The 17,319-nt window shown below is 48.7% G+C and overlaps 1 protein-coding gene across 17 annotated transcripts in view; it reads left to right on the top strand.

The window, feature by feature from the left end:
- celf4 (CUGBP, Elav-like family member 4) overlaps positions 1-17,319 on the top strand; it is an 84,943-nt gene that overhangs the window by 57,705 nt on the left and 9,919 nt on the right. For 12 of the 17 annotated variants that reach the window (XM_036530171.1, XM_036530168.1, XM_036530170.1 and 9 more), the window contains exons 3-6: positions 6,281-6,329; positions 14,383-14,511; positions 15,033-15,112; positions 16,043-16,186. In XM_036530171.1, coding sequence (XP_036386064.1) covers positions 6,281-6,329; positions 14,383-14,511; positions 15,033-15,112; positions 16,043-16,186 — 402 coding nt within the window. The remainder of the gene's footprint in view (positions 1-6,280; positions 6,330-14,382; positions 14,512-15,032; positions 15,113-16,042; positions 16,187-17,319) is intronic. The other 5 variants (XM_036530180.1, XM_036530176.1, XM_036530178.1 and 2 more) reach the window with 1 other exon arrangement.

Here is a 17,319-nt window from a genome sequence, read left to right as displayed (position 1 = left end):
AATTAAGTAATTCAGGGCTCAGCTTTGGATTACACAGTGGCAGTAATACTCGGGAAATGGCCAGAGATCTCTACATTTAAAAGCACTCTGAGCTCACTGGGGTCAGCAGGAGTTCTGTCTCTCTTCGTACCACAAGAACGTCTGGCAAGATCTCTCCAGCAAAGTGCCGGGCTGGGTGAGTCTGTGTGTGTGTGTGTGTGTGTGTGTCTGTGTGTGTGTGCATGTTTGTGTGTGTGTGTGTGTGTGTGTGTGTGTGTGTGGGTGTTTGAGGGTATGAGCATTTGTGTGTGTGTGTACGTGTGCATACATGTGTGTCTGTGTGTGGGTTTGTCACTCTGCGGGGGGGGGGGGGGGGGGGGGTAAAGGGCGAAAGGGAGGGAAGAATATTTTGAGGAAGTGATTGCATTCTTTTTTTAGCTGTAAGTGTATCTTATTCCTGCGTAATTCAGAGTTTGAACTTGGCAAGCCCCAGAGAGAGAGAGAGAGAGAGAGAGAGAGTGAGAGAGAGGGAAGGGGGCACAGACTCCCTGAAATGAATTGGCTAGATGGGAGAGAGGAAGCAGGGTTGTTGAGGTTCGTATTTTGAATAATTTAGCGGGACAAAAACTTGAGCAGGAACCCGTGTGAATTCAAAAGAAAGGAATTTATCTATCCATCTGTCTGAGATGGGAATAAATAAGGAAAGAGAGACAGAATGGGTTAAAGGGCACGAGAACCCATAAGGACAGTATTCAAGTACTGTGTCTAGAAGGGAAAGTTTTTCTTTCAAGAGCAGACCTAAGTTTCTCTACACAGCATTACTCTGTATGCAGACCTGAAAATGATCCGACCTGCGTATTGCCAGTTAAATCCATTTTATTGTCAAGAGAGAATCGTTTGGGTGCTCAGAGAGTGAGAAAACGAACGAGAAAGCCGAAGGAGGAGAGGAGAGACTGTGTGATGTAACCCAGTGTGAGAATGTAGTCACACGCTCCCGCAACATCCTCCCTCTCCCGCTCTCCTGTTCGTAGCTGTGTGATTATATTAGCATGTCATTTTGAGGGGAGCCATCTCACCGTGGGTGCGTCTATGGGGGGAGACAGACTGTACATAGTTATTACTCTTCATTACGTTTTTATTTATTTGCTTTGCAGACAGGCGCGTCCTGAGTGACTGGAAGCACAAACAGGGTGTAAACAGCGCTCAAGGCCCACCGCGTTTCGGGAGCGCCCGCCCGCCGTTAAAACGAGAGGCACGTTATAACCGCACGTCCCTTTTAGCTTTAGCAGGTCATGATCCTATGAAGAATCTGGCCCTGTGCTTCAATTCAGTCTAACCACTATGCGCTTTGTCCTTATGTTTCAACATTAAGGAAATATTACAGCTTTTCATTTACTAGACAACCTTGTGTTTTTATTAATTACAGCTGTCTGCAGACTCTTAATGACGTCTGGCTGAAGAATGTAAGGCTTGCTTTAAAGTGATTTCTCAAAGACGTGAAACTAAGCGCATTGCGGTTAGATTGAATCAATGTGTAAGACCCGCCTGCTTGCTGGTGCTCCTTTTGCTTCTCCCTGAGCAAACTCTATGCTCTGCTGGGGCACGATTTGTTTTGGCGCGTGACAGAAGGGGCGTTGCGGGCCCCCGCGGACCAGCCAGGGGGCTTTGTTCTGCTCGGCGTCCTGCATCAGAAGGGCCCGGCGACAGATTTCCCAGAATGCCGCCCGCTCGTTACTGGCGCGGGGTCGCCCTGCCGTGATTGATCTTTTTGAGCGGCGGCTGTGCCCACAAGCCCCGGGCTTCCTTTTGCCGGATTCCGCCAGGCCTCATTGGCCTGACAGGGGCAATCCACCGCTGCCAAAGCTTTTAAAACAATACATTATGTAAATGGGACACCACAAATTGAGCGTGCGGCCGAGTAGTACAAGGGGACAGGAGCGTAACAAAAACAGATGACTCGGCATCTCTTTAGCCCCCCCCCCCCACCCTGCTTTTTTTTTCTCTCTCTCTTTCGTGTATTGTCTTACACACACAAAAAGTACGACTTAGGATACTGATACTGGGTGTATCGTCTTAGCACACACACAAAAAGTACGGAGGAGACACCTTTTAAAGAGAGCTGTAGCATTCTGGGAGGCAGGTGGCATTCCGTGGGGGCTGGGCGTGAATCCGCTGAGGTGATTTGCACACGGTTGTTGTCACGCGGGCAGTAGCGGCGGCGGCTAACTCGGCGTAGCCCCGCGTTTCGTCCCACCTCGGATCTTCGCTCCATCATTGAGGTCCTTATGAATCCGTCAAAGCGGCGCTCAAATTTAGGATACTGATACTGGGTTGGGTAAAACTAGGACACAAACTGCAAGCGCTGAATAATAATGACGCTGGTGAATCCCCGTGGTGGAGCTGTCGCAAGCCAGTTAGGATACCTCCACGATGGTAGGGTGTACTGTCGAATATAGGAGCCCCCCCTCAGTCTCCCCCACCCACCCAAAGCCCCCCAAGCCCCCCCAAACCAGCAGTGTGACAAACAGTATGTGTGTGGTGTTTCAAGGAGTAGGGGGGAGTTGGGGGGTGCTCCTTTGTTTGCCCTTCAGAAGATAGATTTCCACAAATTATATGTGTGGATGGGTTGCGCGGGTACAATTACTCTGTAGTAGCGTTGTGGGGGGGGGGGGGGCAAAATGAGAGAAAGCCAATCCGGTCTCTGCGTGAGGGGAGTGAGAGAGCCGCCTCGCCTCTCACCCCGGCCGCCTCACCAGCCCCATTGCAGTGGCGTTTTTCTTTCTTCGCCCGCATATCTGTTTCACGCCTGACTCCTTTCCTCGTGTTCCTTCCATCTCTTTTGTTTAGATGTTTTCTTGCTTGGGTGCCGTGGCCCCCTGACCCCCGTCTTCAGGTTATGTAATCAACAGCAGAGAGACTGATTCGCACAGAGGGGGTCGCGGGGAAGATTCCCCCGTATTTCTCCCAAGGCCGGTGGAAAAATGCGTGCGTTCTGAGCGGACGTGTTTACCACGGCCCCACAACTGATAGAGATAACTTCGTGTATCAGCACAAACACAAAGAGAAGCAGCCACAGCACCGCTGGCAGAATGTATAAGCGCTTTTGATAGAATTTGAGCGTGCTTGTCTGTCTGTCTGTGTGTGCGTGTGTCTGTGTGTGCGTGTGTCTGTGTCTGTATGGGCGTGTGCGTGTGTGCGTGTGTGTGCACATCTGCATGTGCATCTGCGTGTGCTTGTGTGTGTTTCTTTGGGGGTGCGTGTGTGCACACACGTGTGAACGTTTGTGAGCATGTGCGTAAGAGTGTGTGTATTTGTACGTGTGTGTGTGCTTGAGTGTACGGCTGTTTCTGTGTGCGTGCAGGTGTGTGCATGTATGTGAGCGTGTGCTTGTGTGTGTAAGAGTGTGCGTGTATTTCAGCATCTGTGTTCATAAGTGTGCGAGTGTTTCTATGTGCATGTGTGTGTGCGTGTGTGTCCACGTGCAAGTGGGGGTGCGAGTGGGGGTGCGTGTGTGTGTGCGTGCGAGTGGGTGTGCCTGTCCACGCTTGCACAGGGACATGCATTAGTCTCTCAATGCCATTGTGTAATTGCTCTCCATTGTGTAAAATTGAGGAGGAGAACCATTTTTCTCCACCATCGCTAAGCGGTGAAAATGAAAGGGGAATCTGAGCCGCGTACACTGCTCAATGCTGCCATCTAGCTGTGGCCGCAGGAAGGCCCAGTAAAGATCTGCCTCCTGTGAAATCACGCACTTGAGCTAAGATCTAGGAAGAGCACCCAACCCAGTGGAGTGCTACAGAATTTTCTTTCCAAGGGGAAGGAGGCTCCAAAATAAATTCTTCCACAAATGCATGTTGTAGTAATACAAGTCAAATAACACATCCATAAGTGGTGGATTGTGGTGTTTGAAAAGCCGTGTGTTGATTCAAAATCATTCACCAAACTATATAGTTCAAACGTATATGAATATATGATCTACACCATCAAAATATGACATCACATGATACTACCGAAGCATTAAATTTCACAGTCTCTGTACTAGATATGCATCTCAGTGTTGAAATGCTGTGCAAGAGACAGAGATAATTCGGTCATACACAGCACTGTCTGTGTACAGCAGGCAAAGTAAACCACTGAAGTGCATTTGGGGATCAGCTTCAGAAATACCCAGAGGGGGAGAGAGGGGGTTGACATGCGAACGACACTGTGACCTTGTGTTGCCCCCTGATCTATGTCCTGATCTCGCCGTCTCCCAGAAACGTGTTGATGAATCGGCCGCTGCCCCCATCCACCAACCCCCCCCCAACACACACACACCCTTTTCGGCGCTGTCCCCCTCTCTCTCTTTCTCTCTCTCTGTCTCTCACAGCGATTTATCGGCGGTAAAGCCCAGCTAATGTTTTTAATGTTGTTTGATGCATTATTTATTCGTTTCGGCCTGCCTCGGCCACGCCGCCGGGAGAGGGGGGGAGTCGGGGTGGGACGAGAGAGAGAAAAAGAGAGAGAGGAGGGAAGTGCGAGAAGAGGAGAAGAGACAAAGAGAAGGGCGAGAGAGGGAGGAAGGGAGGGAAGAAGGGAGGGAGATAAAGAGCAAAAGAGAGCGAAGGAGAGAGAACATGAGAGGTGCTAAAAGCATGTGACAAAATGGTCAGGGTGGGGGGTTGCAATATTAGGGAGACAAGAAGAAGACTTTTTTAAACTTGTTTAAATAACTATTTATCTTTATTTATTACCGCATTATATATGTAGTCTTGTCTATTATGTGGACCGCAGAATATGTAAAATGGTCTGAATTTGAGAGTGAGACACAGCTACAGGGAAAAGGTGGCGATGTGCAAGCAGAAGGAAAGAAAGGAAGGGCCATGAGCCAGCACACGGCCTCTCTTCCGCACTCGTGACGAGGAATTCAGACAGGACGGGACACTGAAAGACTGACGCGCATATTCACGCCGGAAATGGGCGCGCGCTTGACCAGATCCCTCCTTTTGTCCTCTCCCTGTCTCGTGTCTCCCCCCTCCCTGACCTTTTTGTGGGCCGTAATTAAAATCCCCCCTTTGCAGCCGTGACCGAAAGCTTTGACAGTGGCTCCCGCCGCCTCTCTCCGCTTGGCACTCTGAATCACAGAGATGGATTGGGCTAAATGGCCTGCCGGCGGATCGGCGTCCTGTCTGGGGCAGGGGGTGGGAGGTTGTGCTGCTTTGTGCCACAGCAGTGGGGGTGAGCTCCCGCTTTATGGGCGGCACAGGGGCGCGAAGGAGGGTGCCGTCAAATCCGAGCGTGCGGAGCCGAGTGCGTGACAAAGCCGCCCTCTCGTGCCGGCACCCCGTCCTTTCTCCTGACCTCACCTTCTCTGTCTCTTTCCCCTCGGATCCAAAATCAGAATTCCTTAGCTGCGGGGTGAAAACTGAATCTACTCTCTCCCTCTCTTTCTCTCTCTCTCTCTCTCTCTCTCTCTCTCTCCCTCTCGCCCTCTATGTCTCTCTCTGTCTTTCTCTCCGTCTCCCTGAAGGCCGCGTTGATCCTTGTGCGCAGCACGCTGTCTTTCTCCTCTGCGCTTCAGCCCTCCCGGCCTCCCCCTAACGCCCCCGTTCATCAGCAGGCGCTCCCCCGCTCTCCTGTCTTCTGTGGCGTGTCGCTTTGCCCCCCTCCCTCCTCACCTCTTCCACCCCACCTTGCTTCAGGCGGCGTGGCGATTGGCATTATTAAAAATTGATTGGCACCGACCATTTCACGGCGCTCATGTATTATTGAGCCGCGGTCGACGGGGGACCCGGCGCGATTGATGGCGGAGAAATGAAACGGTTGGAGTGGCGCAATAGGTTCCTCTGGGGGGGGGGGGCAGTGGCCGCGTGGCATGCGGTGAGCCTGACCGTGCCCCTGCGCACAGGCGGGAGCAATGGCGGTCATCACGAGTCCACACTGCCCTCCGTCTCCCTCTGCTATTGCTCCCATGATGCCCCTCCCCCCCCCAGGCCCCTCCCACTCCAGGCTGTTGTGGTTTCTCGGGGGGGCCTCTGATGCACGCCTTGCCCAGCCCAATACAGTGGCGAGGTATCTCACAGTCACAAACAAGTAACCACTGGAAAGAAAATGAGTGTAATAGTTTTAAATAATGATAGTATGCTGAAAAGAGTTCATTTTGAGACATGAATTCTAACCTTTTTCTCTTTTCCTCCCCTCCCTCTCTCTCTCCCTCTGTCCCAATCTTTCTTTCTCTCACCTTCTGGCCCCTCTCTCTCTCTCTCTCCCCCTTCCCTCTCTCTCCCTCTGTCCCTCTCTCTCTCTTTGTCTCTCCGCGCAGATGAACAGACCGATCCAGGTGAAGCCGGCGGACAGCGAGAGCCGGGGAGGTAGTGCTCCACTTTTTTCTGTCACCGTCGCCCCACATTAGCGTCACGATTATCACGCGCCGCCGCCGGTGCTTCCATTCTCCTGCGTCCCGCGTTTAATCCACCGCCTTTACGCCGGCCGACAATCTCACAATACAAGCTCGGAAAATCGCCGTGCGCACGCGGGTCATCAGCAGCTCCCGTGACCGTTCTCTAGCAGGGGGTTATATTCTCATCAGAGTTTCATTCTCTCCATTTCCCATACCTCTGTTGTTTCACTCGATCAAACCTGTGATAACAGCCTCTTTTGCACTGAAAGTAGAACTCACTGAGCGAGAGAGATAGAGAGAGAGAGAGAGAGAGAGAGAGAGAGAGAGAGAGAGAGGGAGAGAGAGGGAGAGAGAGGGAGGGAGAGAGGGAGAGAGAGAGGGAGAGAGGGAGAGAGAGAGGGAGAGAGGGAGAGAGGGAGAGAGAGAGAGGGAGAGAGGGAGAGGGAGAGAGGGAGAGAGGGAGAGAGAGAGAGGGAGAGAGGGAGAGAGAGAGAGGGAGAGAGAGAGATTGACATACTTCTACCTTTGTAATTCCTATTCCAATTCCTAGCCTTCATAGCCTTCAGGAAAGTATCTAGCCTAAATTGCTTCAGGGAATATCTAGCTGTATAAATAGACGTGTTATAAAATCTAAGTTACATAAGTTGCCTTAGGTAAGACCATCTATGAAGCAAATAAATAATGTATAGTCAAAACAGGACAATTACATAAAGCGTTGCAGCAATAATATATCTTGTAACTGTTATAATAATATATAGGCAAGGAAATAAATGTATTGGTATGCTGCAAAACTGACTTGATTACTTTAAAAATGATTATATAGATGAGGGGAAGGGAGTCTGTATGGCAGCATGTGTCCTGTTTACCTTCTAAAGTGGTTAGGAACTGCAGAACTACAGTCAAGCTGGTAAATAAGCAAGGAGAAGCAGTGTGCTTCCACATAGAGTGTGATGTAAATATAACACATCCATTCACACACATTCACATGCACATACAGTACCAGTCAAAAGTCTGGACACACATAATTAAGATAATGGGAAACATGCATTCAAAGACATTTTGACCCAAAGACATATGCTTAAATGCTTGAAATTTGTTTCTTAGACAAATATAAATAGTGAAGTTGATGCCTATGTATGAATTTCTTTCCAAAAAAAGAAATATTTTTGGCTACTTTAAAGAATCTAAAATACAATAGTTTTGATTTGTTTAGCATTTTTTTTCACTGCATAATTCCATCTGTATTATTTCATAGTTTTGAAGTCTTTACTATTATTCTAAGATGTGGAAAATAGTAAAAATAAGGAAGAAACCTTCTATGAATAGGTGTGTCTAAATCTTTGGCTGGTAATGTATGCATACATGCACACAGCTTCATACACACACTTACACTGATGCATGCAAGCACACAGACACACAAAATCATATATACTCATCGCCATAGACACACTGTAATAAATACAATAATACGCACATATACGCAGACACACACACACACACACACATCTTCATATATATACCCACTAATAGACACACTCATTGGGGCTAGCAGGAACACGCATGCACATCCAGAGTGTTCATTTCAGGCTGTCATCCATCATGAAGAGAAATGGGCCTCTCATCCAGTAAACTCTCCCTCCGTCCCCTCCTTTAGCGGTGTCCTAGAGACCGGATTCAGCCGCGTTCCCCAGAGCTGCAGAAACTCGGGGAGATCAGCGCCAAAAGCCACCGCTCCCTCTGATCCAGGATCAGAAAATCCGGCCCCTTAATCCCTAATCCCAATCGATGTAGTGAGATAGTGCCCCTAATCGCTGATCTCAGACCAGTTTTTTTTTTTTTTTTCGCAAAAAAATGGTTTTGGATATCATCAGGGTTTTGTTTATCTAGATCTAAATCAGGTCTTTCAGGACACTGTCAATCTCAAGTGTTATTTTCTGCAAGAGAATATTCTGATCCAGGGTCAGCATTTGGATGTGCTCACTGCCGACACCAGGAATTTGAATCTGCCTGGCAAGCAGGAATTGAGAGCGGGGATTTGGCACGCAGCAATCTCTGTGCCAGCACACAAGCTTACTAAATGCATGCAGTTTCATGGAGGGATTGGTGTTAGGGAAAGCGTTTGGCTGCACCAAGCCTTGAGCAGATCACCCATCCACGGAAGATTCCTAGAAGGAAGAAATGGGCTAATTGGCTGGTTCTGCTATTAGAAAATAAAACCCAAGCAAAGCGCATGATTGGACTAACCAACCATATATAAAGCAGCTTTGCTAGAACCATCAATATAAATTACACTTGGCACTGTATGTGCATCTTTCCTGTGTGTTCATTTTTAAATACCTTGCGACTACAAAGAAGACAGGAAGTTAAGTTTTTTTAAAGTTGAGGTACGTGTTACATGAAGTGTGTGGTAAAGCAGTGAAAGTGTTTCTGAGGAAGGCTCCAGGCGGCGTTTGAAGACATCCGTCTGTGGCAAGGGTCAGGCACGCCTCCGCCCCCAGCACCAGGCTCCCAGCAGGCTAGCGAGGGTTAATTGTCAAATCAAGGTTGTGCTGCCGGACATAATTGCACCGTAAGCTCGGGCCAATCTGACCTCAGCCCTGCGTGCGCGAGGCGGGAGAGGAGACGGAGGCAAGAGATGAAGTCATCACATCCCCGCTCAGAACTCAATTAAAGAGGGGAGTGTATGGGCATGTGTGTGTGTGGGGGTTCACATGTCAGCTGAACTGTGCTGGATGCGGCACGAGGAAGCAACCATATACAGCTACTGAGATACAGAAACCTCTGTCAAGACAATAGCCAGTGTAGTCATATTTGGGATCTTCTGTGAGTTATAGCAAATTTGCTGCACGTGTGGCTTATTATTGCAGAAGCCTGCTGTTAAAACTGGTCCTGTCTGCAGCCCTGTTATTATCTCGGACAGCGCTGCCCCTGACTGCGTTACTGATGTCCTCGTTTGAATGTGAAAGGCTTCTCAGTGGCAGCGGTGGGATCTCGGCTCTGTGAGCCCCTGCCCTGAGAACGCAGCGACGGTCAGTAAATGAAGCCGGACATAAGCAGCGCAGCAGCTAACAGATGGTCAGGGCGGAGGTTCGTCTCCCCGTCAAAATCGGGCCGCATGTTTACACCCGTCTCATGACCCCCCGGGAGTGAAGGGGAGGGGCGGTTTAACAGCTCTGATTTCTCCCCCCACTCCTCGCTCCTCCACCCCCCCCCTCCCCCGGCCCCCCTGACCTGGTAGCACGGTGCAGACACAGACACAGGCGCCCGCATCCTGCCACACACAGAGCCCGGCAGAGCCGCCGCACCCGCCAGCCGGCCTCCCGCGAAAGCCAGCCCCGGTTAATTGAGACAGAGGGAGGGCGGCAATCTGAACGAGGACGAAGGGAGGAGGAGAGAGATGAAGACTGAAAGGGTTCACTGGGACGGGGGGGGGGGGGGGAAGCATGACAGAGAGGAATAAGGATTGAGGAACAGAGGAGGAGGAGGAGGAGGAGGAGGAGGAGAAGAGGAGGAAGGGGGGGGAGTAGGCAGGGGGAAATAAAGATGGAAGGACTCATCAGGGGAGATTGAGAGAGGGATTGCTAGTGGATAAAGAAGAAGCATCCTTTCCGGCGGTGTACTTACTCCCAGCATCCCAGCTTTTATTACCTCTCGAAAATGAACATCAGGTCCCAAGGTGAAACCGGGATCACTTAGCACCAGCGAGCGCCATGGTGTCAGGAACATGGACCAGACTGGGAAAAACTATTTACGGCCATCTTTTTAGACGTGGGTGGTCGGGCGGTTTGGAGGTTAGGGAGCCAGGCTTGTGACCGTGGAGGTACTGCCGCTGTGTGCATGAGCAACGTACAATGAATTTCTGAGTTGCTTCAGTAAATATCCATCCATACAAAAGGATAATTTTTAAAACCATAAGCATTGCTAGAGGCCCTGAATTTGGATATCCAGCAGATACAGCTCTTTGAGGAATTGTGATTCACATTGCGTATCAAACATCAATGCTTTATTATTATTATTGTAAGGAGTATAAAATATCTCATAGCATAGAGTTAATGTGATCCAGACCTAAATATGTATGAATATTGGTTTTCTGTGTTAACCATCCATTTTTGATACAGCAAACCTCTCCATTCAGGGGCTCAGACAGCACTCACTAGATAATATAATAATATAATCCCATGCTTGTACTGTATTAATACCTAAATATACATATTAATCTGTTCTTTGTGGCATTATTGCATTATTTTTATTATTTATTATTGCATTATTGCATTATTATCTGACTAATGTGTTTTCCGAGTATGGCGATGGTCTCCTGTATCTACTGTTATTGGTTTACACAGTGGAAAGAGCGTTCATGGAATCTGTGAGAGGAAGTCCTGGCTTGGAAACAGCATACACGCCACTGTTTATGATTCCATGTGAGTTTTCCAGATAACAGCACATAGATTTTAGATTAATAGAATCAAAGCCCCAGAAAAAAAAAACTTACTGGAACGCCCCATGTTGCGCTGGCTGTGAAAGCAAACACATAGATCTGAACAGCATGATGCAAACTCGGTGCAACAGAACACAGTCGAAATTAAACTTGTGAAGGTGACCCCCGCGCTCTCCGAGTCGGCACGATCTCGCCCTCATCCCCCCACTGAGAGGTCCGAACAGCGCGGATAGATCTGCCCCCCCCCCCGGCAACTGATCTCAGATCAGTATCCATCCGATAGGATTAGGGATGGATGCGGTGATCGCGGATTGGTCGTTCGGGGCAGGAGGCGCCCCAGAGCGATCGGGATGCAGAGTTTGTTCCTGCCGTCCTTCACGTGTCGCTGTGAGGCAGCAAAGAGAGGGGATTTTCTGTGATGCAGACGTCAGTCAATCAGTCCGTCAGAGCTGAATCGGAGGATTCCAAATTTGAATGAAGAAATTAATTTTTTTCACAGTACCCTTCACAAATACTTTCTCATATTGTGCTTGCAAAGCGAAACAGAGATGTCATTTTAGTAAATTACTAATAATAATCATCATCATAATAATAATGTAAGGTTTTGCCACAGTATCAAACACAATGCAGACATGCAATCAGAATGAGGCACAAAGAAAGAGAGCCAGAACATGAGGCTCATACTGAACCAGAAAAAGTCAGTCTAAAAAAATGACTATTATTTGTTTAACAGACATTCTTGTCCATAAGCCTACAAACCTTATATAGCATCCATTTATGCAGCTAGAAACTTACTGAAGCAATTAGGGGTCAGAACCATGATCAAGACAGCAGTGCCTCACCTGAGACACAAACTGTCAACCTTTAGGTTACAATCCTTACCACTAGGCCAAATTGGACAAGTCTTAGGGCGCTCATGGGTGTGCCCGAGGCAAGGTCAGTGTCACTGCAGATTGTCTCCAGCTTTGAATCACCAGCGGGTGACAGGAGGTGGCATTCCCTCATCCTGGCTGAACTCAGGCAGGCGGAGTTAGATAGAGAGATGGAGATGACTGGTATCAGACCCCACAGTCAGAGAGCCTCTCCTGGAGGGAAACTTGTGTGACTTCGTGTGTCAGTATGAGACCCGCCGTCAGGGGTTAGCGTCGCGTGAGACGCCGGGGTATACTTGTTGTGACCCCCCCACCCCCCCGTGGGTCAGAAAGCGGGAGGAGTTGGCGCCCGTTTTCGAAACTCTGGGGTGGCTTCAGTTACTCAGGCAGCTAATCAGAAGCGCCCCTACAGGGGAACAAAACGTCTTCGGTCACCTCAGGGGCCTGAGAACGCCTCTCCTCTCTCTCCCCCTGTCCTCCCCCTCTTCCTCAGTCCCTCCCCCCGTACACCACGACCCCCCCAACCCCCCCCCCTCCTCGCCGGCACTTGTAAGCACTCCCTTCCCTTGCGAGGCCGGACTGGAGATTCGTCTTGTTGACTGGGCAAGGACATCCTGTCAGGAGGCAGCGGCGGCGGCGGCAGCCCCCAAACACACACGGGGCCTCATTAATATCCCACCCGCCTCCATCCATCTCCGCCCCTCCTCGCGGGGGCACGGGGGGATGCCGGGGAGGGGAGGAACGAGCACAAGGGCTGATCATCCTAATTTAACAGCTCTCCCGGGCAGCGAGAAGGACAAATGTTTATTTAACACCCCTGTTTATGGCCAAGAAAAGGCCCAGCATGTATGCACACACACACACACACACACACACGCACTCACACTCACATGCTCACATGCTCACATTCACTCACATGCATAAACATATTCACACACACACATATACTCACACTCGCATGCATAAACACACACAGGCGTGTTTTAACATAAACACACTCACACATACATACACACTCACATACACTCATGGTCACACTCCCATACATTCACATTTACGCACATGTATACACACACACACATATACACATGTATACACACACACACACACCCACACACACTTACATGCACACACCCTTGCACAAATGCACACACTCACACACAAATACCTATACACACACTCATTCACAAAAAAGCATGCATGTATACAGTCATACACAAATACACATGCTCACACACACACGCGCCTACACCCATCTGCTCATTATAGGCTGACAGTTTCTGCTGCTCCCATGGCCAGTTAAAGGTGTCAAGAGGAAACAATGGTTTGGACACCATGGACAGCGGTCTGCTCCCCTTGGCCAAATTATACCCAGCTCTAATTGAAATTCAGTTTAAATCCAGGTTTAGTGTTGCACCCAGGTTCTGTGTCTAGAGATAGCAGACGATGTTTTCAGGACCATGGAGAGAGCTCACGTCTGTCTATCTCCGGAATTGGCACGGCTAGAAAAAAAAAAAAAAAAAAAAATTAAACAGAACACCACAGCAATACTAATGTCTAAAAGAAGAATTGCAAAAACAATGCGCTTTTGTTCTGCAAATTTTGATCTATGACTCTATTTAACTACAGTTCATAAGTGCCAAGTCTAAATCGAAGGGCCGCAATAAATGAGCGTTCTAAAGGCTGTGATCTCGCCCAAGAAAAAACGTTGTGAATTATCAACAACATTAATAAACATTACCTTTGAGGGATGAAAATGCTTGGAAATATTTAGAGTCCCATAGTCCCAATACCAGAGATATTTTGCTGAATTCATAAAACTGCCAGTTATCTAACTGTCTAAATCATTATTTTTTCATCACCTCACTATTAGCAATTAAAAAAAAAATATCCAGGAGCACTAGCATAATGGCACCAGTGTTGATCCTGGTGATCTAGCCAATGAAACAATGTATGCAAATGACATATATGGCAATTAAAGACGGTAACAGTACTCATGTAATGATGCCGGAGTGCACAGTCGCCAGTGCCCAATGCTACACTGCAGTGGCAATGCTAGCCATTATCTTTATAGCACCAAACCATTTTAGACCAGATATGTCTAGATCTAAGATTTTAACTGCAATATCATTGCGATGCCGCTTAACGCTTCGCTTTAATAGCATGCGAATCAAGAGCAGGGTCACAGTTACTGTCTCTGATGGCAAATGCCAAAGATGTCAGTATACCCTTTTATGCATCGATCAATACAACAGTATCTGTTTCGGTCAGGTTAAGCATCACAGTACATTTTTATGCATATATTCCAAGACTATGAATACTAACAGGATTCTCTATACCTTACATCAATAGTTCTGTTCCTGCTTTGTTGAACCTTGAAAGTTCCAGTGAGCACAGGTGCTTATGAATACACATAAGACTATTACTTGTCTTGTTCTGATTATCATCATTATGGATATGAGTGGAATTGCTGTAACAGCCAGCCAATCATTAAGAACCAAAATACATTAAAACCCTGCCTGTGGATGAATATTCATTGAGGACAGCCAGTACTGGAACTCCTTAAACAAAACAGGAGCGAGTGCAGAAAATGAGGTGTTGCTAGTCATTAGGTATCTCTGCCTGTGCTTCTCAGACACACACATGCACACACACACACACATACACACGCCCACACACAGTTCCTGGTAATGACCTCCTGCTCTTTGTTTCAGAAGACAGAAAACTCTTTGTGGGAATGCTCAACAAGCAGCAGTCCGAGGACGACGTGCGACGTCTTTTTGAGTCTTTCGGTAACATTGAGGAGTGCACCATTCTAAGAGGTCCTGATGGAAACAGCAAAGGTGTGCCTCAGTTGTTCTGTAAAAATCTTGTCTCTGAGTTGATAATCAGTTAATTACCAGTTGCTCTGTATATTAGACATTGGTAGTGGCTCTGTCAGTATCACATATTCATTCCAATTATTATAATATCATATTATATTACTGTGTTATGAATTGGTTTTATTTGCATTTATTCTTTAATGCGTGGTTACCCTAAACTTTCTCTATAGATTTAGTTCTACTCTGACATTATCTAGCAGGGTCCTTAGAACTTCTTTTTGGAACCAGTGTTTGGTTACACATGTGTGTGTTTATGGGTGTGCATGCCTATGTTGAGTGCTTATGCATATGGATACGGTGTATGGTTTTGTGTGTGTGCATGCATATGTACCTGTACACATGCACGTGCGGGTGTTGATGTGTACGTGCATACGAGTGTCTGTGTGTGTGTGTGTGTGTGTGTGTGTGTGTGTGTGTGTGTGTGTGTGTGTGTGTGTGTGCCGTAGACTGTCACTGACTCCCTCTCTGTCTGCCTTTCTAAGGTTGTGCTTTTGTGAAGTACTCCTCCCACGCCGAGGCTCAGGCAGCTATCAGCGCCCTGCATGGCAGCCAGACCATGCCTGTGAGTACTGGCCTGCCACACACACACACACACACACACACACACACACACACACACACACACACACACCGCAGCATGTTTAATACAGACTTACACCAGCTTGACACACTCGAGACGCACTCAGGATAGTCCAAAACAAACGCGGCATCAAACTGAGGCACGCGGAGGGACACACACACACACTGACGTGCCAGCAACACGCTGTCTCACATCGTAGGTGTAATCCCCCAAGCACGCCGAGATGCCAGGCCGTGCGGTTCTCATTAGTGGTGATACAGTGGCTCACACTTACACACGCTGACACACGCTGACACGTTTTAAAACACCGCAGAGTGGCACCAGCAAAACTGCGATACACGTGCAAACACGCATGAGTACTGAGTTCAGAGGTCAGTGCGGTGAGACTGCGGTAACAGTGCTGTGGTAATAGGCGTGCACCTTATCACTTCCAGCCAAATCACGCTTCGATTGCTTTACTTAACAACCTTTGCAGTCTACCTGAAACTACATGCAGCTTTCGGTACAGCTCCTTGCAACTAGAGCTGCATGTGGCAGCATTGTAGACAGCAACTGAATCCATGCAACTAAATCTATTCAATATCTAATATATATATAATATATGTATATCTGTGTGTGCAGACTGTCACATCATCCTCTGGGTCATTGAAAGAAAAAATTATAAAATAACTGTCAAATTCCAGTTGTATGCAGCTTGAGGATTTCTCTGTGAAGGATAATCCCAGTACTGTAATGCTTGTACTTTGGTGTACAAGGCATACCTGGGTGTGGGTATCCGTACAGAGGAGGTGACCTTAATGTCCCAGGAGGCTGTGGTTTACCCGGAGAGCTGCGTGACTTTGACCAGACAGCCCCGTGGCTCTGATCAGACCTGTGCGTGCATGTGTGTGTGTGTATCTGTGTGTGTCCCAGGGCGCCTCGTCCAGCCTGGTGGTCAAGTTCGCCGACACAGACAAGGAGCGCACCATCCGCCGCATGCAGCAGATGGCCGGCCAGATGGGCATCTTCAACCCAATGGCGCTGCAGTTCGGGGCCTACGGCGCGTACGCACAGGCAGTAAGTGAAGGAGACGTCCTGCCTCTGTGTGTGGTTACTGTGAGCTCTCCTGTATCCTGTCTGTGTGTGGTTACTGTGAGCTCTCCTGTATCCTGTCTGCGTGTGGTTACTGTGAGCTCTCCTGTATCCTGTCTGTGTGTGGTTACTGTGAGCTCTCCTGTATCCTGTCTGTGTGTGGTTACTGTGAGCTCTCCTGTATCCTGTCTGTTTGTGGTTACTGTGAGCTCTCCTGTATCCTGTCTGTGTGTGGTTACTGTGAGCTCTCCTGTATCCTGTCTGTGTGTGGTTACTGTGAGCTCTCCTGTATCTCGTCTCTGTGTGATTACAGTGAGCTGTCCCATGTCCACTTTCTGTCTGGTTACAGATAGCTGTCCCTGCTTCATCATTTTGGTTCTTATGATTGTGACAACCATCACAATCACAAGATCACAAGAAGAACATATCTTCTCTGTAATTCCTCCTATTCCACACACACCCAACCCCACACTCCCCATCTCACAAGCTCACACACGCATAGTCCTTTGTGGTCACGGATATGTACTTGTGTGATCTATCAGTATGTCCGGATAGTGTCTCTATTGCTCTGCCTCTCCCTCCCTCGCTGTATCAGTGCAGCTGTTGCTCTCTCCCCTGTCTGTATGTCACGGTGTGTCTGCTCTTACTGTCTGTGAAATGATCTCCGCATCTCCATATGTCAAGCCTGTCAGTCATGCTGATTTGCAGCCAGCGAATTTTGTGTTTCAGAGTCTCCCTCCCTCTCCCTCCCCCCTCCCTCTCCCACTCTCTCTCCCTCTCCCTCTCTCTCCCACTCCCTCTCCCACTCTCTCTCCCACTCCCTCTCTCTCTCACTCCCACTCTCTCTCCCACTCCCTCTCTCTCCCACTCCTACTCCCTGTCCCACTCTCTCTCCCACTCCCTCTCTCTCCCTCTCCCTCTCCCACTCTCTCTCCCTCTCCCTCTCTCTCCCTCTCCCTCTCCCTCTCCCTCTCCCACTCTCTCTCCCTCCCCCTCTCCCTCTCCCTCTCCCTCCCCCTCTCCCTCTCCCTCTCCCTCTCCCTCTCCCTCTCCCACTCCCTCCCTCTCCTTCCCTCTCCCTCTCCCTCTCTCTCTCTCTCCCTCTCCCTCTCCCTCTC

The sequence above is a fragment of the Megalops cyprinoides genome, chromosome 5 (genome assembly GCF_013368585.1).
Source record: "Megalops cyprinoides isolate fMegCyp1 chromosome 5, fMegCyp1.pri, whole genome shotgun sequence".
In the NCBI taxonomy this organism is placed as follows: domain Eukaryota; kingdom Metazoa; phylum Chordata; class Actinopteri; order Elopiformes; family Megalopidae; genus Megalops; species Megalops cyprinoides.
This window is presented reverse-complemented; position numbering and strand designations above follow the sequence as displayed.